Raw genomic sequence first — 25,247 nt, forward strand, 5'->3', positions numbered from 1 at the left:
GCGGCGGGCGGGGTGGGGGCGGCGCTGAGCGCGGCAGCCGCGGCGCGGGAGGCGGGGAGGCGCGGCGCGCCGGGGACAGCGGCGGACGGCGGCGGCGGCATGCGGCTTCTCGCGCTGCCCATCGTGGGCTGAGACGGCCGCAGCGCGGGCGGGAGGCGCGGCGGCCGGCGAGCCGAGGGCGCAGCCAGCCGGGCAGACCGCGGACAGCGGTCGGGGCGCCGCGCCATGGGCCGCGCCGGGGGCGGGGGCCCGGGCCGGGGGCCGCCGCCGCTGCTGCTGCTTCTGGGGGCCACGCTGGTCCTCGCCGCGGGGGCCGCGCCGGGTAGGTACCGACTGCGACCGGGACCCCAGCGGCTCTCGCGCCTCGCCCTGGGCCAGGGTCCCGCGGGCCTCGGGGACGAGCGGAGTTCGCGAGCTGTGGCAAGGGGGCGGGGCAGCGCCCTGCCAGCGACTGGGGCGGGGGAAGGGGCGCGCGAGGAGCTGGGGTACTTGGCGGAGGCCGAAAGGTGGGGGGCGGGCCCGGGCCGCGCCGGGGTGTGCGGACCGAGGTGCCGGCTGGGGGAGGGGCCTCGGGGGGCGGGGCCTGAGGGTGAGACTAAGGGGCGGGACCAGGAGGTGCTGGGGCCATGAGGCTGAGAGCTGGGGGCGGGGCCCGGGGCGGGGCGGGGCCCTGAGGGTGCGACTTCGGGGCGGGGTCTGGAGGTGGGGTGGAGTCTGAGGGTAAAACCTCCGCCTTGGGCGGGAGGTGGGGGCCGCCCGGTTACACTGCGGGCCCTGTCGGGGGCGGGGCCTGAGCGGGAACTGCCGGGCCGGGCGTTCGCTCCCGGGGGAGGGGCGGAGCCTGGCGGTGGGCGTGGCCTTGGGCGGGGCCCTGACGTAGTGCCCCCTCTCTCCGCCCGCAGCGCGGGAGGCCGGAAGCGCCGTCGAGGCCGAAGAGCAGGTGAAGAGCGTCCTGGCGTGGGAGCCACGTGCCAACAGCACGCGGGAGAAGGCTGGCCCGCCAGCTGCTGGGGAGGAGGAGACCTCGTGGACTGCAGCTGGCGGCCAGCCGGCCGTGGTGGGGCCTGGGGTCGGGCCAGAGGAGGCGCTGGAGGCGTCCGCGGCCGTGACCGGCACAGCCTGGCTGGAGGCTGACAGCCCGGGCCTGGGTGGAGCGACCGTAGAGGCTGGCAGCGGCGACACCCAGGCCCTTCCGGCCACGCTCCCGACTCCGGAGGAGGCCCTCCGACGTGCATCGGTGGCCCCCGCCACCCCCGAGACGACAGAGGCCAGCGGACCACCCTCCCCCACTCCTGGCGACCAGCTACGCCCAGGCCCCGAACTCCCCAAGGAGAGCCCCTTGGAGGTGTGGCTGAACCTGGGAGGCAGCACACATGACCCGCATGGGCCAGAGCCCACGTTCCCCTTTCAGGGCACGCTGGAGCCCCGGCCGGCCTCAGATATCATTGACATCGACTACTTCGAAGGATTGGATGGTGAGGGCCGTGGCGCCGACTTGGGGAGCTTCCCGGTGTCGCCAGGAACCTCAGAGCACCACCCCGACACTGGGGGAGAGACCCCTTCCTGGAGCCTGCTTGACTTATACGATGACTTCACTCCCTTTGATGAATCTGACTTCTACCCCACTACATCCTTCTATGATGACTTGGAGGAAGAGGAGGAGGAAGAGGATGACGACAAGGATGCAGCGGAAGGTGGAGACCTGGAAGATGAAAGTGACCTTCTGGCGCCCACTGAGAAGCCTGGGCTGAGGCCAGGGCCTGGCCAGCCCACCAGTCGGTGGCATGCTGTCCCCCCACAGCATACTCTGGGGTTGGTCCCTGGCAGCAGCATCGCCCTCAGACCCCGTCCGGGAGAGCCGGGCAGGGACCTGGCCCCGAGCGAGAACGGCACTGAGTGCCGCAGCGGCTTTGTGCGGCATAACGGCTCCTGCCGATCCGTGTGCGACCTCTTCCCAAGTTACTGCCACAATGGCGGCCAGTGCTACCTGGTGGACAACATAGGGGCCTTCTGCAGGTAAGGATGTGGCAGGCAGGTGCACAGGGGCTTCTAAAAGAACTCCCAAAGAGTGTTATGTGAGGCCAACTCAACAAAGAGGGTGACATGATGGGCCCAACTTCCAAGAGGTGGTGCGTTCCCAGGCCAAGAGGATCCTGGGATTCCCAGGTCAAGAGATGCTCATGCAGATATCTTCTATGGGGAATTACTTCTTAAATGTACTTCCTGTGATCTCATCACTAGGAGAGATTCCCCAGAAGTAAGATTTTGTATTTCCTCCAAGCATGTGTCCTTTATTCATGCTTGGAGGAAATAGTGAAGGGACTTTGCTAAGGGTTTTGGAAAGCCACCTTCACTGTCTTGAGGGCTTTTGTTGGAGAGTTTTGGCTACACTTGCACAAAGAGTAGGCTTATAAACCTACTCTGGAGGAAAGAAGGCTGCTGAGCACTCTCTCTGAGACATGTGTAGTGGGAGGGAGACCCCTTCGACCTGCAGAGCATGCATAGAGGGTGGGCATGTAGAGTCACAGTGAGGACCTCCTCGTTGGGAGCTCACCCAAGAGCAGCCGCTCAAGTAGGTCAAGTCAAGCAGAGTATCTTTCTTGGTAGAGCAGATGTGGTGGGCTTTCTTAACTTTAGGTTATGGCTTTTTCCCTTCTACCTTGATTTTTTTTGTCCTCCTGGGGATCCCCAGCACAGCATGTTTTAAAGACCCAGAGAATTTAGTGTCCCTAATGACATTGTCTGCAACCTACCATCCCATGCCTCATTAGGAATACCTACACACTGCCCTCATGGCAAGGTAGTTAACCTGCTGGAGAGTTCACTGGCTTACTCTGGAAGAATCACAAGTCAGGGGTGATCTGTGTAGTTTTAGCTTGTCTCCTTCCTTTATAGAACCCCCAGATTCCTCTGGGACTTGTTTGTTGGTCCTAGGAGGAGCATTTCTGAAATCTGGGTGTCTCTGTGTCATTCCTGATATTTTTTTTTTCTTGGATTTTTTGGAGGAATGTGAAGCACTCAGATTCTCTAGGTCTTGATGTTCCAATTGAAGAATAATATGTAGAAAGCGTGAATATTATGCCTTTGGCATTAAAGCTTGACTTCCAGTTTCTTCTTTCCTATAAACGATCATGAAATGATTAGGGTCAATCATATAGGCTGTGTCCACACAGTTCTGATTGGAGGGGTCCAGTTATTGTTGAAAGGAGGAACTGTCATCAAGAAATTGTGGCAACAAGACCTTGCCAGTTGGTTAAGGGCTACCAGAAATCTGTGGAAACCCTGTGATTTTGCTCCACAGGCTTTGGTTAGTGGGACTGTAGTGATGATTTTAGCCTGGGAGTGCTGAAATCTCTGCAAAACCAGTATCTTTCGTCCTATTGGAGGCCTGAGTTTTCACCTTCCAAGTAATCTTCCCATCGCCATATGAAATGTAGAGCCCTTGCTGCCTGTGGAGACCTAGAAAAGTTCCCAGAAGCTCCTGGAGCCCTTAGGACTCCTGAGTAGAAAAGTAAGCTTGTCCTCAGCAGGCTGCATGGCTGTGCTGACCAGGGATCCTCCGGTGGGTCCTGCATCAGAAGGGCTTTTCCATGAGTCCTCCCACCGGTTCCCTTTGCTCACCTTCTCTCCCAGGATCATGCTTGGGCCTTCCTCCCAGAAACTCCTCCTCCGGCTGTGTACGCCCAGGCTCCCCAGGCTCGGCTGTGGCTCAGAAACTGTTTTGCATTCTGCTCACAGGAGTCTGCCGAGCCCTCAGTTGCAGACTGCAGCATGCTTTTGTCTCTGTCACTCTGACCCACTGCAGGGAAATGATCAGAGCTGTAACAGAAGTCTTCTAGAACAGTGGGTTAACGGTATCTTTGCCCCCTCCCAACCCTGACTTCAAACAGGTAGCCTCTCATGACTGCAGAGGCTCAGTTGGAAAAGAAAGACTTTCCCGTTGGTCACGTCTCCTCACTCTATTCTGGGTGCAGAGTAGCCAGTTCTCCGACGCATAATTTCCCCTTTTCTGGACCCCTTTCTCTTCTCTGTCATTCACCCTGGGGTTCATGTCCTCCCTCCTTTGCCTGCCTCTGTATCCTTCCACATCTTTCCTCTTTGAAGCAGCCTGGTTCCCATGGAAACAGCAATGTCATTGGAAGAGTTGGAGCCTGGGAATGTCCCCAAGGGCAAGAGAAAGTCACTCAACAAAAGGACTAAAACCCACCCAGAGGGTTGATTCTCACTGTGCTTTCACGACTGACAGCTCTCATGATAATAGGACAGGACACTCTAGGGGCAGAATTTGGGGGGCCGCAGAGATAGGAGGAGAACACACATCCATCTCTGTGTTCATCCTTGTCTGTCACTTCCTTCTATTTCAGTGTCTGGGTGGCCTCATGAGCTAGACAGGACTGCAGAACAGCAAGATCGGTTTTTCTGTGTGCAGTGGGTTGACTCCTTTTGTAGCCAAGGGTCGTATTGTCGTATTTTCACCCAGAGCCAAGGGCAGGGAAAGCTGAGAAAATCCTGTGATTGTCCTCCCTGAGGCTGCAAGGTAGAAAACCAGGGTTCCCAGCCTCTGTGGTCACTTAACAGTCATGTGAGTGACCAGTTCACTCTGTTTCTCGGCTCCCTGGTTATCTCATCTATATCCTGGGCCTCAGAGCTGTCCTGCTCACTGCATCGGTTGGTTGCACACAATCTCTACCATGAGGTCTGCACAGACCAGTGACATCATAGTTCCTCTAGACACGTAGAAACGAACTGTTGACGTGAGCAGGGGGCTTAGGGACCAGCGCCTTGCCATGGCCATGGCTACCGCCCGTCACCTCAGTCTCACTCTGTCACTGCCACAGGTGTAACACACAGGACTACATCTGGCACAAGGGGATGCGCTGCGAGTCCATCATCACCGACTTCCAGGTGATGTGCGTGGCTGTCGGCTCAGCCGCCCTCGTGCTGCTCCTGCTCTTCATGATGACAGTGTTCTTTGCCAAGAAGCTGTATCTGCTCAAGACAGAGAATACCAAGCTGCGTAGGACCAAGTGAGTCGGTCAGCCAGCCCCACCCTGACCCTATGGCTGCACCCCTCCATCCGATCCAGGGATATTGTCACCAGGGTTCCTGGCACCTGCTCTGCATCCCTAGTTGGGTTTTTCATACCAAAGTCTCACCCGAGTTTATCCATTCCTGCACAGAACGCACTGGCACTGTCGCAGAGGCCAAGCCCCTGTGGCACGCTGTGGCTGTATAGCTCCATTCCCAACACCCCCCAGCCCGGGATAGAGGGTGCTTAAAGAAAAGGCACCCAGTGACCTCCTGGCTGTGGTCCCCCGTGTAAGTTACTGTGCTCAGCCCTCCACCACCTGACTGCACCTGCTTCCTCTGGGTGTTTGGTGGCCACGGCCATTGTGGGGATTTTGCTCACAAATCACAAGAAGTAACCCCAGTTCCCTCAGATTTACTGAGTGAGTGCTGAGGAGAAAGGGTCTGCCAGGGCATTGCTGGTCCAAGATTCTCAACCCTTGGTCCAGACAGAAGTGCAAGGAATCTAGGGAAGTCCTCTCTACCTCTCCTGAGTTTAGGGGATGGTGGGGCCCAGGCTCAACTTCCTCTGCTGTGGACTTTAAGGGCCAGATGGGAATAGAGTCTCACTTCAGCTTCTCTCTTAGCAGAGGAGAGACTGCTGTGTGCATGTGAGAATCCACACGCATTTACCTTTAAGTCCATGCCTTGAACGCTTGGATGTGACCTTACACACTGTGAGAGAATCACTCTCACTGAGCAAAGTAAGGAATGTTCTGAAGCTTCACAGGAGTCACAAAAGGAGGAGGTTGCAGTTCAGCTTCCTTGGGGTCCAAGAGACAATTTATGCAGAACTGCCCCCACCTCCCTTTTGACCTGTTACCCCCTTACTCCCCTCCCCACTGACCTGAGACTCCCTCCAGAGAGTGCGACTGAAGGACTTTCCCTGGGTCCTGGGAAAAGGACAAAACGCCATCTGTTGCTCCTCTGCCGGGTCAAGCCCTGCCATGTGCAGATGCCGGCAGCCGCCTGGAACCTTTCAGCTCAGCGTCCCGGGGCCGAGGGGGCCTCACCATTGTAACTGTGTGTTGAAGCGAGGGCCAGATCTGTACATGTGATCAGAAGCCAGGACCCTTGGTTCCTCATGCCTGCACCCGGGGGGTGGGGGCGGGGGTTTGACCACCCATCAGGATAGCTGCTGAGGAGTGGAGAAACAAGAGCCGTGGCCAGAGACGGGGCCTCCATCCCAGCCATCCTTCATCAGCAGGTTGTGTGTTTTGCCCAGAGCCCTGCCCCCGCGGCCCCACAGCTCCTGATGCTAGCTGCCTCATTTCCCCAGGCATGCCTGCTTTCTTTCCCAAGCCCAGTTACCGCTCTGAGAACGCTACACGTACTTGATGCACTCCAGCTACTGCCATGGTTTACTGACTCTAAGATGCACATTTTCCCCACCACATATTAACGTCTCTGAAATTGGATTGTGTCTTAAAATCACTGGCTTCTTATGTTGGCCAGTACTTTGTTGTCTTACAAAGTACTTACCAGTGTCTTACAATCACTGGCTTCCACTGTTGGCCAGATGGCAGTCGTGATGTAGTTGTAATTGCCTAGCATTCACGATCCTGGCCAGAGATGTTCATATCGTTGTCAGTGCTTAATCTAAAGTCTCAGCGAGTGACTTCCAGGATATGATAAAAATTCTTGATGATAAGAAAGTACTGGATCATGGTTTAAATGGTAGAAGTTTTTTCTCTGTGGTGCATCAAATAATGGCACATCTTATTACGTTCTGTGGCACTTGATGAAATAAGCATTTGACCCAGGAAACTTTCATCAGGTTTTGCTATGATCATTGCACTCATGTTTTTCCCTGCTCTCTTATGTCCTAACCAGCAAATTCCGGACCCCGTCTGAGCTCCACAACGATAACTTCTCCCTCTCCACCATTGCCGAAGGCTCTCACCCAAACGTAAGGAAACTACGACACTCTCTGTATCTCCTTCCCACTATGCCGGCACCTTGGCTCTCTGTGATAACTTATCTGTCAGGTGACTTGTCTTCTTCACAAGCCCCCTTATCCACAGGCACATCCCCGCCCCTGCCCCTGCCCTGGCCTGTAGTCTGTTTCAGAGCATGGAGCCTCTCCTCAAAGCTCTGGAGGTCAGCTTAGAGTGACCAGTTGGGGTGGTGACATGGGACTAGGGACAGGATAGTGCTTCACTTCCTTGACAAGCAGAGTTACAGGTAGTACTGAAGATCTTTTTCTAGGATGACTTGTGATTTTTAGCTTCATCTAGACTGTAGAAGTACGATTTGTCTTTCTCCGTGTCTTTCTACTTTCTGTATCAAGAAGAAAGACTCTGCTTTCATCATGAGGGTACTTCCTGGTGGTAATGGAAGTGAATGGTGGTTGCTCTTTGGGATGGCTGGGAAAACAGTGTCCTTTACACTGAGGACCGAAAAACGAGCAGGTTAGAGATAACGGGAGCACAAAACACTGGTCGATAGTAAGTCTAGTAAATTCTGTTCTTAGGAGGATGGGCTCATAAATATCAGTTAAAACTCAATAGAAGATCCCAATAGATCAGTTTCTAAAGATCCTGGCCTTCTAGTGTGTAATCTGGACCAGACTAACCAAAAGTAACCAAAGTACTGGGTACTGTCAGAGAAAATTCCATAAGTAAAGCAAAAACCAGTTATATCCAAGCCTGAGAATTCGTCATGTGACACAGGCTCCATACCACAAGGTAAATGCATTGATACACAGATAAGGGAGCTAAACGCACACTCTTCAGATGGACACGGTGACGATAAGAGAAAATTTTGAAGAAGTTCTTTGGAATAATGGGGCACAGACCATCAGAGCTCATAGAAGTCTCAACAGTCGAGGCTAGCACTGTCCAGTGGAATGTTCATGAGATAGAGATGTCCTGTGTCTGCACAGTCCACTCCAGCAGCCACAAGCTACCTGCAGCTGCGGATCTCTCTGAAAAGTGGCTCATGCTACTGTGTGAAACAACACAGATCTAGACCATTGTTTTCCTTTTATAGATGGGGACAGTGTAGCCCCAAGAGGGGAAAGAGAGAATAATAGTAAATATGACCTTGTTCACCAAACCCCAGGGAAGACCTTGGCCTGGTGGAGGAGGAGCAAAGGGGTGGCTTTAAAGAAGAAATGAAAGAGGTTAATTTTGGATCATTTTGTAAAGTCTTTGGTACAAAGGGGAGAGTAACAGATATGATTTTACTTGATTTTTACACCAAGATATTAGTAAGTTCAAGATGGATCTAATAACCCAGGACACCAGATGTCTTATAAACCTCAAGATTGATAAACACAGTAATCACCCCATGAGATTAGTACCTTGAAGGCAGGAAGAATCTTCCTCATCTCTGTACATTCCACCCCTACCTCACCCGGCCCCTCAAAGTAGTATGCATGTAGTCGCCATATATGGAATACTGGCAAATGATGGCCTTCTGTGGGGTCTTCTGGTTCCATTGTATGCGTGGGGCAGCAAGTCAGACCTATACAGTAGTTCCCGCAGTCAGGGTATTCATTGTCCAGAGTGCAGGAGTCCTTAGGAAAGTTTCTGATGTGTACATTTTCTGGTCTCCCAGGTGTACACAGACACCTTTCCTCTTCCCAAAAGGGGAGGGGAGGGAAATAGCTCCTCTTGGAGGTCTTGGTTGCATGAGCCAATACAGAGGTTTCCAATTCTTCTTGTAGAAAGCATGGCATTTGTCCATGAATGCTCCCAGTGACCTTGGGTTCAGAATACGAAGCCTTAAAAATAGAATGCAGCAAGGGCTGGGCAGCTATGGTGGGCTCTGCCTTGGGGCTGTGGGGTTGTCTGGGTAGCATTCAGAACATCCCTCAGTGAAGAGGCAGGATGAAGATGAGGCTCTGGTGGTCTCTGGGACCTCTTGGATCTTGCAGGTCATCTCCACCTGGCATCTTTCCCTCAATTTGTGCCTCAGGGGATATCCTGTCCTCTCTGCCGGAGCTCTGAGTATGAGAGGGAATGATTCCCCTGTTCAACAGGGTGTACCCTCCTGGATTTTCTACCTTTGGCTCTTAATTCTCTGCACCTGGCCCAAAAGTCGGACCTGGTCATATTCAAGATCTGTGGGCATTGGCAGTTAAGACAACTGCCACTTTAAAGTGAAGCCCTATTTGTTGCTTCAGCCACCACATTGACTGCTTACAAGTGATGCTAGCAGCAGGCTGGAAGCCAGGAAATCTCCAGATGAGCTGGGAGGGGAACTGCAGGGCATCCAAGTCAAGCCTGCTCATGTAGTCCCTCCCATCCCCTTCCCCTCACCCCTGAAGTGTCCTTGGTGGTATAGATGTCTCCAAAGATTTTGAAGAGTTCTACTTATCCCAATAGAGGGGTTATTTCTTTTACACAAGTAAAGGATATTGAGTGGGTCATTTCCCTACCCATTTCCAGTAATCTCTACAAGTCACACTCTGAAAAGATTTCAAACCAAAAATGGTGCTGCTCTGGCCCTGCCTGGTGGCACTCTCTGCCTCACCACTGCTGCAATCTCCTGGTGTCTCTCCTCACCTGGGTTCTGCAGCTGGTGAGCCAGCCCCCGAAAGGAGCATCAGGAGAAAAGGGAAAGCCTGTGCTCCTCCACCCGAGCTGTGGAGGCCTGCGAGTCTTCCAGGAGGAATGGCTAGTGTGTGGGAAGCACAGCCTAAGTAAAGTCACCTGAAACCCACGAGCAAACACTGAAAGCTCCCCTGTTGGATCTCACATCTGTGCTGTCAAAGGAATGTCTTGGATATGACTTTGTCTTTCTAAGATTTGACAGACTTTCCAGCATTTCAGTTCATTAGTTACTAGGACTTCTCCATGGTGTCCCTTAGTGCTTGCTTCTCTGCCTGCCCCTTCCCACCCACCACCCCCTTGAAATCTTTCTTCCTCCTTAGGCTCTATTTCTTTCATTCCGCCTTCTGATAGGGATTTGTGTCTGGACAAGTGGGGCTCCTGGAATGAAGGATGCCCATTTGGCTGGGGCGGAATATCAAGAAGGGGGGACGCCAAGCAGTTCCCAGGACTTAGGCCAGATGGAAGGCCAGCTCCCTTGTGATGAGGCACTTCTGGCAAATCAAAGGCAGATGGGCCTTCTGCTGAGGGATTCAGCAACCCTAGGCTTAATAGGACTGAGTTCTGGAAGAGACACTTGAATTAGGATAGCTCTGTCTTGGTTTAGACACTCCCTCACCTATCCTATTTGTTGAAAGTACTTAGCTTGTCTAATAGCATTGTTTGGACACCCGTGTCCCTTATTTTTAGATATACTTATCCCATCTAGTGGCCCAAAAGTCCATTTTCTCATCAGATCCCATCACCCAGGCTTAATTTGGGCCCCCACCTTCATCTTATCCCATCTAGTGGCCCAGAAGTCCATTTTCTCATCAAATCCCATGACCCAGGCTTAATTTGGGCCCCCACCTTTATGGCATCACAGCTTTGATGCCCAGGTCTGGAAGTACCCCTAAATTTACTTTTCCTCACACAATGCCTATTTGCTCCCAAAGATTGTGTGATGTCGGCGGTGGGGTGGCAGTACCAAACAGCACGAAAGTGAGTCCCATCCTTGTAAGAGGATTGGCAGGTACAGGCCAGCCTGTTCTATTCCAGGTTTGCTGCGATCCAAAGTCTGTTCTACCCAGGATCTGTAAAGGCCCAACTCTGAAGCCTCCATGCCAAGTGTCTCTCCCCAAACAACACAAAAGTACATGGCTTAAAAAGTGCAGTTCAACCTCATTCCACTTCCCTCTCCATACAGCGTGTGTGTGTGTGTGTGTGTGTGTATCCACACACACACATACTTAATGTATCATGGACATCTTTCCATCTCACTACATCTAAATTTACATTATTGACATTTTTTCTAAATCTCTCCCAGCAGTGATAGAAACTACCAAGTCCTTGAAATCTGCCTCAGTACTGTGTGAAGTTCATTTCTTCTTGTTCTTGTGGTAGAGGGAATGGGGGACATGTGTTCCCCTGCTGTCTAGAAATCATTCCTTTTTATTTTTATTTTTTTTTATTTTTTATTTTTTTAAGATTTTATTTATTTATTCATGAGAGACACACACACACACACACAGAGAGGCAGAGACACAGGCAGAGGGAGAAACAGGCTCCATGCAGGGAGCCCGACGTGGGACTTGATCCCCGGTCTCCAGGATCACGCCCTGGGCTGAAGGCGGGCACTAAACCACTGAGCCACCTGGGGTTCCCTGGAAATCATTCCTGAGGTCTTTGAAACTTTACTATACTGCTTGGTTCAAGCTGGTCTTTGGGAAAAGTGAGGCTGGGAGCTGGGCGAGGTGATGGCGATTTCTGTGTGCCCAGTACTTTTGAACACCTGTAGTGTCCTGTGTAAGCCTGCGGCCTTTCCCTACTCTCTTTCCAACCAGTCACTACCCTGACCTAGCACTGTTACGGGTCAAACTGAGTAGCAGTCAGCACGGACAAGAACTCATCACAGTTGCTTGGGGAAGGCCTAGCTCTTTCAACCTGAAGATTACCTTCAATTTCAGAAGTGATCAAAGTAAGAAAGGTCTGAGCTAGCTGGTTAGATAGCAACATTCTCTACCCTTCCTGCCACCCAAGTCTCTGACCAGTAGAGTTCCAAGCACTTGCAATAGCTATTTGGAGTGCCTAAGAAAGAATTGAGGCCCACAGATCACATGGGTATGCAGGCATCTCTTGAAGATATTGTGGGCTCCACTCCAGACCACTGCAATAAATAAATACCGAGACAAAGCAAATCAAAGGGAAGTTATGGTTTCCCAGTGCACATAGACGTTATGCCTACACTGTACTGTAGTCTGCTAAGTGTACAATGAAACAGCGTACATGCCTTAACTTAAAAATATATTATTGCTAAAGAATGCTAACCATCATCTGAGCTTTCTGTGAGTCATAATGACTGACCACAGGTCACATAACAAATATAATAATAATGAAAAGTTTGAAATATTGTGGGAATCACCAAAATGTGACACAGAGACATGAAGTGAGCAAACAGGTGTTGGAAAATGATGTCGATAGACTTGCTCGACCCTGGGGTTCCCATAAACCTTCAATTTGTATTTTTTAAAAAATGCAGTGTCTACAGAGCACAGTAAAAGGAGGTGTGCCTATAATCCTCAGGTGTTTCTGGAGGAAAAGAGTTGGGAAGGTGGGAAGGCAAGCATTGATGTAAGCGTTCTCTGAATGCCCAGGATGCACAACTGGGGGACTGTGGACCAGTGTGGGTCTCCTGAAAACCTTTAACCAGCAAATTCAGGTCAAGGTCCAGAGGTTGCAGGCAACATACCTGGGGAGGCAGGAGGGCGCTGGTACACGCAGAAGTGGGGTGAACCAGTAGTACCAGTATTGTCTGAGGCAAAGTACGGCAGGCCATGGAGGCAGCTGGACTCACCCCGGCTTGGACTGGGGAAACACTTTTGTAAGTTAGCATCTTTTGGTAGATAGATGCCTGCCAGCAAGGGGCACACGCACCTCTGGCCTCTCATCAGAGGATGTATATCTGCCGTGAGGAGAGGGGCCCTAGTTCTGCTGGGAGCCACTCCATCCCTGACCGTAGGCCTCTCCATGCCCCGCTGCCCGCACGGACAAGACGTGCTCCATGACCAGGACCTTCCTGGGAGAGTGGAACTCAGCGGGAGAGGCGGCCCCGGGAGGCACCCCGGCAGGCCAGGCGGAGCTCACCAACAGGTGAGACTTGAAGGGCCAGCCCATGTTTCTCCCTAGTGTCTGCCAGAGGGAGAACCTTGCCCTGGCCTACATTAAAGGTCTTTGTAACCCAGCTACCTGCCAAGTGTTCACCTCTGTCTGGCCAGTGTTTTATAGGATGACATTCCTAGAAAGCCACTGCTAAGGAATCGGTTTGGTTCATTCAAGTCTTAGAGATTTCTCTTTCTTTCTTTTTCTTTCTTTCTTTCTTTCTTTCTTTCTTTCTTTCTTTCTTTCTTTCTTTCCTTCTTTCCTTTCTTCTTTTCTTTCTTTTCTTCTTTCTTTCTTTCAAGCCTGGGGTGGCTAGTTGACCCCTCTATCCACTGTCTCCTTCCCGCCCCCTCCCTCACCCTTTCTCCTCTTCCAGGATGATCCCAGTGCTTCCCACAAAATCCAGGAGGTTCTCAAGTCCTGCCTGAAAGAGGAGGAGTCATTTAACATCCAGAACTCCATGTCCCCCAAACTGGAGGGTGGCAAAGGTGACCAGGCTGACTTGGAGGTGAACTGTCTTCAGAACAACCTCACCTAAAGCAGAGCAAGAAGAGAGGGAATTGGGAGGGTGGGGGGTGGCAGGGGAAGAAACATGACCTCCTCTTGTACAGAGTCTATTTCTTGTAACCATTTGTTAAACTCTCTTCTTTTTCTGGTCTCATGGCATGCCTTGATGTATTTTGTACAGGAGGGAGAAAACACAAAATAAGCAAAGAACCTGAACAGAATCGCATACACCGGGTTGTTTCGTCTGTGCTGTCTGTATATTGCTTCTGCTGCTGTGATTTCTAAACCTATGCTGTTATTCAACTGACTTTTTTTTTGTACTTTGACCCACCTTTTTTTGAAATAAGAGTTAAAAAACAAAGTTCTTGAAATAAAACTTTTTAAAAAGCCATTTTCCATCAGTGTGTCCACTTCCTACCCATTCTTGTCAGCTTGAGTTGAATTCTTACGTTCCCTAAAGATGTATATTTATATGTGTTTGAAATCCTGGAAGTGCTCTCTGTATTAGCCTGGGTTGCCATAACTAAACATCATAGACTGGATGGCTTAAGCAATAGAAATTTATTTTTGAACAGTAATTGAGGTTGGATCCCCAAGATCAAGGTGCCAACAGAGTTGGTTTCTGGCAGGGCCTCCCTGCCTGGCTTGCAAAGAGCCATCTTCTTGCTGTGTCCTCCCAAGGCCTTTTGCCTGTGCACATCTCTTCCTCTTCTGATAAGGACACCAGTCCTATTGGCCTAGGATCCATTTAACCTCAATTACCTCCTCATAGGCCCTATTCCAGATACAGTCACACTTAGGGGTTATGGCTTCAACATGACTTCTGGGGTGACATAATTCAGTCCACAAGTCTGTAGCACCTGATTTATTATGAATATCCTTTCCCAGAAAAAGAAAGAAAGAAAGAAAGAAAGAAAGAAAGAAAGAAAGAAAGAAAGAAAGAAAAGGAAGAAAAGGAAGAAAGGAAAGAAAAGAAAGAAAGAAAGAAAGAAAGAAAGAAAGAAAGAAAGAAAGAAAGAAAAAGAAAGAAAGAAAGAAAGAAAAGAAAGGAAGAAAGAATACCCTTTCCCAGGGGCACCTGGCTGGCCCAGTCAGTCAGTAGTGCATGTGACCCTTGAACTCAAGGTCCCAAACTGGGTATAGAGCTTACTAGAAAAAAGAAAAGAAAAAAGAATGCCCTTCCCTTCTTTCATAAATATTTATTGAGCACTTAGCGAAGCATTATGCTAGATGCCAGGAACTCAGGATGAAAAAGACAGACCCTAACCTCAGTGTACTTGAGAAAGAGAATTATAAACCAATAATTAGAGAGTCACCTGGGTGGCTCAGTTGGTTGAGCATCCCACTCTTGGTTTCAGCTTGGGTCATGATCTCAGGGTTCTGGATCAAGCCCTGTATGGGGTCTGATTAGGATTTTCTCCCTTTCCCGTCCCCCTCTTCGCAATCTCTCTCTGAGATGAATAAGTCTTTCAAAAAATAAATATAATACACTGTGTCAATACACTGTGTGTATTATTATAATACAAAGCCGTGAGAGTTCAGAAAGGCTTCAAGGAGAAAGCTTTGAATTGGACTTTGAGGGATGAGGAGGCATTTTTCAGGATAACGTGGAAGGAGAGGACATTCAAGGCAGAGGGAGGATATTCGTAGAAAAGTCTTGCCATATGACCAGAGATTTTGAGAGAGGGGTCCTGGCGATGAGGCTGGAAAGGGCGATTGAGGACAGATTGTGAATGGCCTTTAATGCCATTAAACATGGCTAAGGCAAGGTCGGATCTGTTTTCTATGAAGATACCTCTGGGGATGGTGGTGAAGGCAGACAGAATGGAGATCCAGGCAATGCAGGCAACACGAGGGTGGATCAGAGAGAGAATTAGGAGCTCAAATGGCCAGCATTCCTACTGGGAGAGTTTTCTAGAACTTTGCCTATATTCCGTCTGTGATAATTCCAATAAATGGAATCCCTGTGTGTTTCTGTTGCCTAATTTGTGCTAGTCCTCCCTGGTTTGTCTTCCCAAATGCCTCATTACTTTTTATTTTGTGCTGGGCATTGTATTTAGAAAATAGTTTATTGAAATATTTTGCCTAGGATGATTTCTTCCTTTAGAGAGGGGGTTTTTGTTTGCTTCTGTCAGGTGCCCAGGGGCACTAGAATCCTGGGATCACATTATTCCAGATCAAGGTCAGAGACTTCCCAGGCCACTGAAACCAGTCCACAGGCCTATCAGACTATGCAAGGGCTGGTTTGCTTTTGGGTCATTCTTACGTCTAGGGGCACAATCCTCTGGGGTCACAGCCTGAAACCGACAGTGGTTTACCAGCTTTCCACCTTTGGTAGGCCCTGTACTCCAACTCCACTCTCCACACACCCCCAGACATTCAGAAACGCAACTTACTATTCTAGTCCCCTCTTCCAAATGGGTGAGTCCCTCCAGGGTAGAAGTGGTCCTGAATGCTGGGCTCACCTGTCTGAGTTCCTGTCCTCTCTGGGATATCAGCCTTGTAATTCTGCAGTATTTTGTTAGCTCTTTGATGCTTTTCAGATGTTTGTACATCTTTGTCCTTAGTGGAAGGGTTGGTCTAAATTTACCTAGTCTCTCATTTACTAACAACAGAAGTCCTCTGTTTTCATTTTGGGACTTTTGCCCAGATGGCATTCAGCTGGTTCCATGAGCTCAGTCTGCTCTTTGCTATTGGACAGGGCTGCTAGTTAGGATGTTGGGTTATGGCCTTTGTGTATTATGGTTTCCTAACCTGATGCTTATCCACTTTGGGGAGTTTGGCAGGTTTTACTTTGGATTTCCTGTACTCTCAATCAGGGCACAGACCTGTCTTTCATGGCTAGGCACCTCTGGCTCCTTTCACAAGGAGGCCCAATCAAGAGGGATTGTATGTGAAGTATTTTGTAAGTTCTAAATCCCATCCAGGCATAAGGGCTCAGAAGGGGAGCAGGAGACAAAGCAGGCCTAATGAATAGAGTTACCAGATGTTGCCAAGAGTCTTTGACCCTATAAAGAGGCTGCTGTGTTGAAATAGGATATATTGATGTCTATCTGTGCTGGGCCTCTTTCCTGCTAGGGCGTTTGTGCCTCTCCAATGTCTGTGCTCCATAAAGCCAGCCAGCACCCTCTCTGGGGACCTCAGCTCTGCTGTCAACTCCCTCATTCACCCCTCAGTGATTATTTAGTGCTTGAGATACCCTCTTTAGCACCCTGGTGCTGTCAGGTGATGGTCTCCAGATTCTCCTGTGTGCTTTTTCCACCCCTCTCCATAGCCTGTTTTGTGTTCTCTCTAAAGAAAGGACAAACCAAAAATGTGGGAAATATAGGCATCATGGAAGAAGTTCATTTGTCTGGGGGCCTTCCAGCACTGATGGATCACTTTGCTTAGGAGAAGTGCACATGCAGTGCCGAGCCATCTGTCTCCACAAGACATTTCCTTGACACATACAACACACCTGTGTTAGTTTCCTGGGGCTGCCATAACAAATGAGCACAAACAAAAGGGCTAACACAACAGAAATGCATTCTCTCTCAGTTATGAAATCCAGAGTTCTAAAATCCAGATGTCAGTAGGGCTGTACTCCCTCTGACTACTACTCCAGGGAAGAATCCATCTTCACCTCTTCCCAGTTTCTGGTGTTTGCCAGTAATCCCTGGCATTCTTTTTGGCTTATACTTACATCACTCCAGCTCCTGCCTCTAGCTTCAGGTGGCTGTCTTCCCTTTGCATGTGTCTATGTCTCTGTGCCTTTACCAGACCTTCTTATAAGGACCCCAGTTATTGGGTTTAAGGGCCATCCTAACCCAGTATGACCTCCTTTCAACTTGATTACAGCTGCAAAACCCCTATTTCCAAATAAGATCATGCTCACAAGTAGTGAGAGTTAGGACATCAACATATCTTTTTAGTGAGACTCAGTCCAACCCATAAGCACACTTTACTACCTACACAATACAGTTCATATGTGTGGTCTTCTCACATCCTCACTGGAGCCTGGAGTTGGGGTCTTAAGACTGGAAAGCATCAGTCACAGTATTAGAACCCAAACTTCAAACTCCTATTTCAGTATCTTTTCCTCTGTGTGACATCACGCCAAAGACACAACTCTTTGTCCTTTCTCTTATAATTTATAGAAATGAAAGGCTAGGGGATCCCTGGGTGGCTCAGCAGTTTAGCGCCTGCCTTTGGCCCAGGGCGCGATCCTGGAGTCCCGGGATCGAGTCCCACGTCGAGCTCCCGGTATGGAGCCTGCTTCTCCCTCCTCCTGTGTCTCTGCCTCTCTCTTTTTCTGTCTATCATAAATAAATAAATAAATCTTTAAAAAAAAAAAAAAAAGAAAAGAAATGAAAGGCTAGCCTGTGCTCTGAAAAACAGCACTAACACTTGGACTCAGAGCTAGAAGGCCTCTCCTTTGAAGAGTTAGATGGGCTCTCTGAACCTCAGATTCTTCATCTATAAAATCCTTACCTCTTCACAGGACTACTTGGGCAGCAGGGAGATAGCAGAGAACAAAATGGACCAGGAATCCTGCAGGATGGAGCTTACATCCCAGTGTCATGATGTTCATTCAAGGTAAACTATGTGAATGTATGCTGAGAAATGGAAGGGGCTGTACAAACCCACCCTCCAAACTCAAGGGAAAGGGACATAAAGGCTACATTATTGGTCAAGCAAGCAGTGAGGTGTGTGAACACCACCATCATTGAGAACTGCAGCAGAGGCTCTTCCCTCAGCCCTGGAGCTCATCACAGGTATAGAAGAGACTCTGGGGAAGTGGGTCTCTCCCAAAATGAACATGGAGGTAATACTGTCTCCTGAGTACACCATGAGATTACACAAAGTATAATGTGTACTGAAGTGAGTGAAGTAGGCACAGTTACCCCAAGGGATTTGATGGCCAGCCAGACTAAGCAGTACCCTGGCCAAGAGTTTACCAAAGCCAGCAGAAGAATGTGTCAATCACCAGGGCCAGCTCCCTATGTGTACACTGCATGCAGTACTGAGGTATGTATCTAGGAGCAAAATTGCTAGGATGGAATTTAGCCTACCTTGACCTTTCCAAGATAAGGTCAGAAGTGGCTCTATCAATTAACAGCTCCACCAACAGTGGATGAGAGTTGCTTTTACTGCACATCTTCATCAGCACTTGGTATTTTCACACATTTTGGGGGCACCCAGATGGCTCAGCAGAGCACATAACTCTTGATCTCAGGGTTGTGAGTTACAGCCCCATGTTGGGTGTTGAGATTACTTAAAATAAAATCTTTAAAAAAATCATGCTCACATTTTCACTTCTAGCCATTTCTTTAGGCATGTAATGGTATTAATTGTGACTTTAATTTGCATTCCCTAATTATCAGTGCATTGCATCCCTGTCCATATGATTATTTTTTTTCCTGTCCATATGATTATTAATCTACATTTCTCCTTTTGTGAAGCATCTACTTGACCCTTTACCTGTTTTTTCTATTAGACTACCTATATCACATTTATGAGCTGTTTTATTGCTCATATGTGTTGCAAATATCTTTTCCCACTTTATGGCTTATAATTTCATACTCCTAATATTAAATTAATATTAAAACTAATTTTTATGTAGTCAAACTTCTCAATCTTCCTTTCTGGTTACAAAATCATTCCTGAAGAATTACTTCCACCTAGGGTGCTCAAAATCACATGAAGACATCACTTACATCCTAATAGCAGGAATAAAGTAAGTAACTCCACAATCACAGCTTCTTGGGCTCATCATGAAACCGAGGTCACAAGGCAGCCAGATAAATTCCAAGGGGTGACAAGCCCCTTCAAAAAGAGAACGCATGAATTTTTCCATGGCAGAGCCCAGGAGGAAGAGGCAGCGCCATAAAAGTGAGAAAGAAGACCAGCCATATGTTAATGAATTCACAAAGGCAAAGTTTAGCTAGACTGACAGTTCAGAATCTCTGTAAGCTCCAGACACAAGGGTTGTCTACAGCAATTCACATGCCCTTTTCACAAACCTCAACTGGGTGCTCACAAGAAAAACTGGGTGTGGGAAGCATGAGACCTGAGAGCACCCCAGTTAGTGGTGTGTAGGGACAAAACAACACCCACTTCCCAGACTCCTCTAGCAATCAAAGTGAAAGACTTAAGCTTCTGGAAATTTTGCTTTTCCCACAACCAGGAAAAATGAACTGGCTCTGAGAGGGTAAAACAAAGCCACATACCTGGGCAGGTGAGGCAGGAAGACCTTCTCCCCACTATAAGCCTCATTTCCAATACCTGTTGAGGAAAGAACAGAAATCCTTCTGCCACTGGTTCCAAGCAAAGGTATGAGGGAAGGGTAAAAGCAAGAACAATTCCTCTGGGGGAAGAAGGTGCAGACCCTGCACTAATACAAAGGTCTGCTGCCACTGTGGGGAGTGGGATCTAAAAGCTTGCTCCCACTCTAGCCTGTCCTCAGATACAAATCAGAGTTTGGCTGGCAAGTAAGGGAAGGGTGAGAAGGGGAAAGAAGCCCTACCTTGAGACTCAGGTGTACAAAGTCTACCTAAGAGTGAAGCTGAACCAGGAAAAAAGAGAAAAACTGCCCTGATTAACAAACCACAGCAGTTTACTGTGGGGGAAGTGGGAAATGCATGAAGAGACCCGCCTTCTCTGAGGTTCAGGCACACACAACCCACTGAAAGTGGAATGCAGAAACACCGGGAAAAATATTCGAGCATCTCACGCCTCACATGAAACAAAGGTTAGCAGCACCTTGCCACTGGAGAAGCTGTAGCAACAGCAAAGCTCAGACTCAGCTCTACTACTGACTTGACTGACTCGATCCCTAAACTGACCACCTAACAGAAAAAAAGACCTGCTCATCTTTGGGCATCAGTGCTATTTACCTCAATCTCCATTATTCTTTTATACACAATATTATTTATTAATAACTGATATAATATGATTATCAATTATAATTAATAATAATACATATTATTATAATATTATTTATTCCACACTCAGAAACAAAAAAAGAAAAGAAAAACAAACCACCATTTGTCAAATGACAAATAGGTCCAAACAACTAGACCCAGGGATGACCCAGATAACGGAAATAACGGAGACTAATGTGTGACAGAATGTAGTGGAAAAGATGAACAATGTGTATAAAGACATGGAGAATTTGAGCAGAAACATGGATACTACAAAAAAAAGGAGTCATGAAAATGCTAGAAATAAAGAGCAAAAATATCACCACAAAACCAAAAAGGTAGAGTCCCTTCAACTATATCATTAATTACATAGAAAATAAACTTCAGAACAAGGAATTTTACAGGGATGAAAAAGAGCATTACATAATGATAGTTTATCAAGAAGACATGAGAATTCTAAAAGTGTATAGACCTAATGACAACTTCAAAATGTATAAAACAAAACCTGATTGAAATCAAAGAAGAAATAGCTAAACTCCACTTATAGTTAAGAGTTTTCAGCAATATAAATGAGCAAAATAGTTGAACAAATATATCAACATAAAAGATATTTTTGAGGCACCTAGCTGGCTCAGTGGGAAGAGGATGCAACTCTTGATCTTGGGGTCATGAATTTGAGCCCCATGCTGGCTATAGAAATTATTTTTTTTATTTATTTTTGTTTTAGAAAGAATTCTTTTTTTAAGATTTTTATTTATTTATTCATGAGAGACAGAGAGAGAGAGGCAGAGACACAGGCAGAGGGAGAAGCAGGCTCCACGCAGGGAACCCGACCTGGGACTCAATCCTGGGTCTCCAGGATCCCGGCCCGGGCTGAAGGCAGCGCTAAACCGCTGAGCCACCGGGGCTGCCCAGAAATTATTTTTTTTTAAAGATATTTTGGTAGCAAGTAAGTACATGAGCAGATACTCAGCATCATTAGTCTTTAGGGAATTGCAAATTAGACCTACAGTAAGATATCATTAGATAGCTAGTCGAATTGCTGAAATTGGAAAGACTGGGGCAGGGTCCCTGGGTGGCTCAGTCTGTTAACCATCTACCTTCACCTCAGATCATGATCCCAGGGTCCCGGGATCAAGCCCCACGTAGGGCTCCCCACCCAGTGGGAAGCCAGCTTCTCCCTCTGCTGGTACTCTCTTGCATTCTCTCTCTCAAATAAGTAAACAAAATCTTTTTTTTTTTTTTTTTTTTTTTAAGTAAAAAGACTGACAATATCAAGTTCTGGTGAGGATGCTTACCTCTGGAACTCTCAAGCATTACTTCTGAGAAAGCACTCTGGAAAACAGCTTGGCAATTTCTTATTAAAGTAAACATAGGGGGATCCCTGGGTGGCTCAGCGGTTTAGCGCCTGCCTTTGGCCCAGGGTGCAATCCTGGAGTCCTGGGATCAAGTCCCACGTCAGGCTCCCTGCATGGCACCTGCTTCTCCGTCCTCCTGTGTCTCTGCCTCTCTCTCTCTCTCTCTCTCTCTCTCTCTCTCTCTCTCTTTCTCTATGTCTATCATAAATAAATAAATCTTTTTTAAAAAAATAAAGTAAACATACATACAATCCGTGAATTCATTCCTAGATACCCAACAGAAATAAAACATATGTCCATACAAAGACCTGTATATGGGCAGCCCTGGTGGCTCAGTGGTTTGGCGCCGCCTTCAGCCCAGGGCATGATCCTGGAGACCCCGGATCAAGTCCTGCGTCAGGCTCCCTGCATGGAGCCTGCTTCTCCCTCTGCCTGTGTCTCTGACTCTCTATCTCTGTGTCTCTCATGAATAAATAAATAAAATCTTTAAAACAAAACAAAACAAAAAACCAAAGACCTGTATATGTCCATAGCAGTTTTATTCATCATCACCAAAATCAGAAAACAATCCAAATGTACACCAAGTGTGAGCAAATAAACTGTCATACAATGAGACCCTCTTTAGCAACAGAAAGGAATGAACTACTTATACACACAATAAATATGAATGAATCTCAAAAACAATAGGCTGAGTTAAAGAAGTCAGAATCAAAAGGCTGCATATTGGGGCGCCTGGCTGGCTCAATCAGTAGAGCATGTGACTCTTGATCTCGGGATTATGAGATTAAGCCCATATTGGGTGTAGAATTCACTTAAAAAAAAAAAGAGAGACTGCTTACTATTTGTTCTGTTTGTTTTACATTCTGGAGAAGCCAATGCTATAGGGACAGAAAATAGATCAGTGGCCATCAAGGTCTGAGGATAGAGGGAGAGAGTTGACTGCAGAGATGAATAAGGAAGCTTACGATGATAGAAATGTTCTATAACTTGCTGGTGCTGGTGGATGCACAACTTGCACATGCTGTCAAAGCCCATAAAACTGTATATTTTGAAAAGGTGAACTATACACCATGTGTCAGGAGTCCCCAAGATCATTCCCAGGTATAACGATTCACTAGCAGGATTTACAAGACTCAGCATGTAGTCCACTCACAACTAAGATTTATTACAGTGAAAGTATACAAAGCAAAATCAGCAAAGAAAAAAGGCACGGGGAAAGTCCAGAGAAAACAAGGAGCAAGCTTCCAAGAATCCTCTCCCAGTGGAGTCAACACAGGACATACTTAATTTCTCTAGCAATGAATTGCGACAACAGATTTGAAATGTCATCTATCAGGGAAGTGCAAAGAGATTCACTGCCCAGAATTGTTATCGAGAACTGGTTCTGTAGACACCCACTGCTTATCACATACCAAGATTCCAGTCTCCCAGAAGGCAAGCAGGTGTTCAGCGTAAACCACATCATTTGCAGAAACCCTGTAGGCACAGTGAACCACTTACCAGAGGGAGTGGTGAGAACCCTTCTGAAATCTGAGTTCCTAGACACCAGCCATGGACCAACCTTTTAAGCAGTTCTTTCTCAAGTTAGCTACATTAATTCTTTTCTGCACATATCTCAACAAACCTAAATGAAAAAAGAAAGAAAAAAAGCAAAAATATATATATATATGTTCTTAAGATGATGAAAGCACTTTCCTGGGGCACCTGGCTGGCTCAGTAGGTGAAGAGTGTGACTCTCGATCTCAGGGTGGTGAGTTTGAGCCCCCTTTTGAGTGTAGAGATTACTTAAAATATATATCTTTTTAAAAGTTTTTAGAATTGTAGAATACTTTCATTTTTTAAATAAAAACTATGTTTTGCCTTTTACATCTAGGTCTATAATCTGTGGTGTGCTAGAGCTGCTTCTTACTGGCTCAGGAGAAATTTGTTCAATTTTCATGTATTTTCTGAGCCAATTTTTTTTATTGGAGTTCAATTTGCCAACATATAAGCCAATTGTTAAATACAATGATTATTAAAAATTAACTATATAAACTTAAAATTAAATAGATTATGCTTAAAACCAAGGTAATACTCAAAAATCATCACTTCCTACTAATTTTACTGTTATCTCTGCTATTGAGGTTATTTATGTCAGTTGAATCTATATGTTAGAAATACCATCTATGTACACTATCCGCCCTTTTTTTTCTCCTTCTCTGCATTCAGTGACCTTACCTTGGTTGCTTAGAGTCAGCCAGTGTAGGAGTATTTACACCATGAACTCGCTCAACATTGACAGTCAGGGATCATTCCCCTTGGGGAGCGGCTGGTTGTTAAATATTCAGCAGCACACTGCTGTCTGTAATCCACGTAGGATTGATTTTTGTAAATGATATTAGGTGGGAGTGCAATTTCATTGTTTTTTTGTTTTTTCTCAAATGGATATCCAGTTGGCCCAGCATCATTTACTGAAAAGGCTACCATTTCTCATTTTCCCATTTCTCATTTTCCCAATGCTCTATCATATTTACATTATTCAAATGTATTTATATGAATGAGTCTGTCTGAGTCTGTCTCTGAGATCTTCACTGTTCTTTTGGTCTACTTGTCTACCTCTGTGCCACTACCACACTGTGTTCCTAGCTTCACAGCAAACCTTGATATCCAGTATACCGAGCCCTCTCACATTTTCCCAAAAGTGTCTCAGTCACTTTGAGTTCTTTCCATTTCTACATATACTTTAGTTCCAGCTTGTCAGGTTCCACCAAAACAAAAAGTAAACAAAAATCCTTGAGATTTTTATTGGAACTGGGTAGAATCTGCAGGTCATTCTGGAGAAAATAGATCTTTACAATATTGAGTTGTCCAATCAATGAACATGGTCTATCTTTCCATTTACAAAATCTTCTAGAATTTCTGTAAATATTGTTTTATGGTTTTCTGCATGAAATATATTTGTTAGATTTCTTAACAGGTACCTAATTTTTTACAGTATTATAAGTGATATCTTAAAAAATATTTTTAAAGTGACATCTTCAGAATTTTTAATTTTCTGTTTTCTTTGTATTTTATGCAGAAATAATTATTTTTTAAAAGATTTTATTTAGGGATCCCTGGGTGGCGCAGCGGTTTGGCGCCTGCCTTTGGCCCAGGGCACGATCCTGGAGACCCGGGATCGAATCCCACGTCGGGCTCCCAGTGCATGGAGCCTGCTTCTCCCTCTGCCTGTGTCTCTGCCTCTCTCTCTCTCTCTCTGTGACTATCATAAAAAAAAAAAAAAGATTTTATTTATTCATTCATGAGAGACACACAGAGAGAGGCAGAAACAGAGACAGAAGGAGAAGCAGTCTCCATGCAGGGAGCCCGATATGGGACTCAATCCCTGGTCTCCAGGATCATGCTCTGGGCCAAAGGTGGCGCTAAACCACCAAGCCACCAGGGCTGCCCAGAAATAATTATTTTTAACATTGATTTGATATTCAACAACCTTGATAAGCATGCTTATAATAATTTACATTTAGGTTCTTTTAGATTTTCTATGTATACAATTATATAATCTGCAAATAGTGATAGTTTTTTCCTTCTTTTATAATTCTTTTTTTTAAGATTTTATTTATTTATTCATGAGAGACACAGAGAGAGAGAGAGAGTCAGAGACACAGACAGAGGGAAAAGCAAGCTCCACGCAGGGAGCCCAATGTGGGACTCGATCCCAGGACTCCAGGATCACGCTCTGG

The 25,247-nt window shown here is 47.2% G+C and overlaps 1 protein-coding gene across 4 annotated transcripts in view; it reads left to right on the top strand.

The window, feature by feature from the left end:
* Positions 1–78: 78 nt before the first annotated feature.
* Positions 79–25,247, top strand: part of CSPG5 (chondroitin sulfate proteoglycan 5) — a 36,238-nt gene continuing 11,069 nt past the window's right edge. For 3 of the 4 annotated variants that reach the window (XR_011994409.1, XM_072721017.1, XM_072721019.1), the window contains exons 1-5: positions 79–322; positions 903–2,016; positions 4,839–5,027; positions 6,901–6,976; positions 17,749–17,843. Coding sequence is in view for 3 of the 4 variants with exons in the window: in XM_072721017.1 (XP_072577118.1) it covers positions 226–322; positions 903–2,016; positions 4,839–5,027; positions 6,901–6,976; positions 17,749–17,843 (1,571 nt within the window). In the remaining variant the exon portion in view is untranslated. Of the gene's footprint in view, positions 323–902; positions 2,017–4,838; positions 5,028–6,900; positions 6,977–13,137; positions 13,660–17,748; positions 17,844–25,247 lie in introns of those variants that run through there. The other variant, XM_072721018.1, reaches the window with a different exon arrangement.

The sequence above is a fragment of the Vulpes vulpes genome, chromosome 9, assembly GCF_048418805.1.
Source record: "Vulpes vulpes isolate BD-2025 chromosome 9, VulVul3, whole genome shotgun sequence".
Classification (NCBI taxonomy): Eukaryota; Metazoa; Chordata; class Mammalia; order Carnivora; family Canidae; genus Vulpes; species Vulpes vulpes.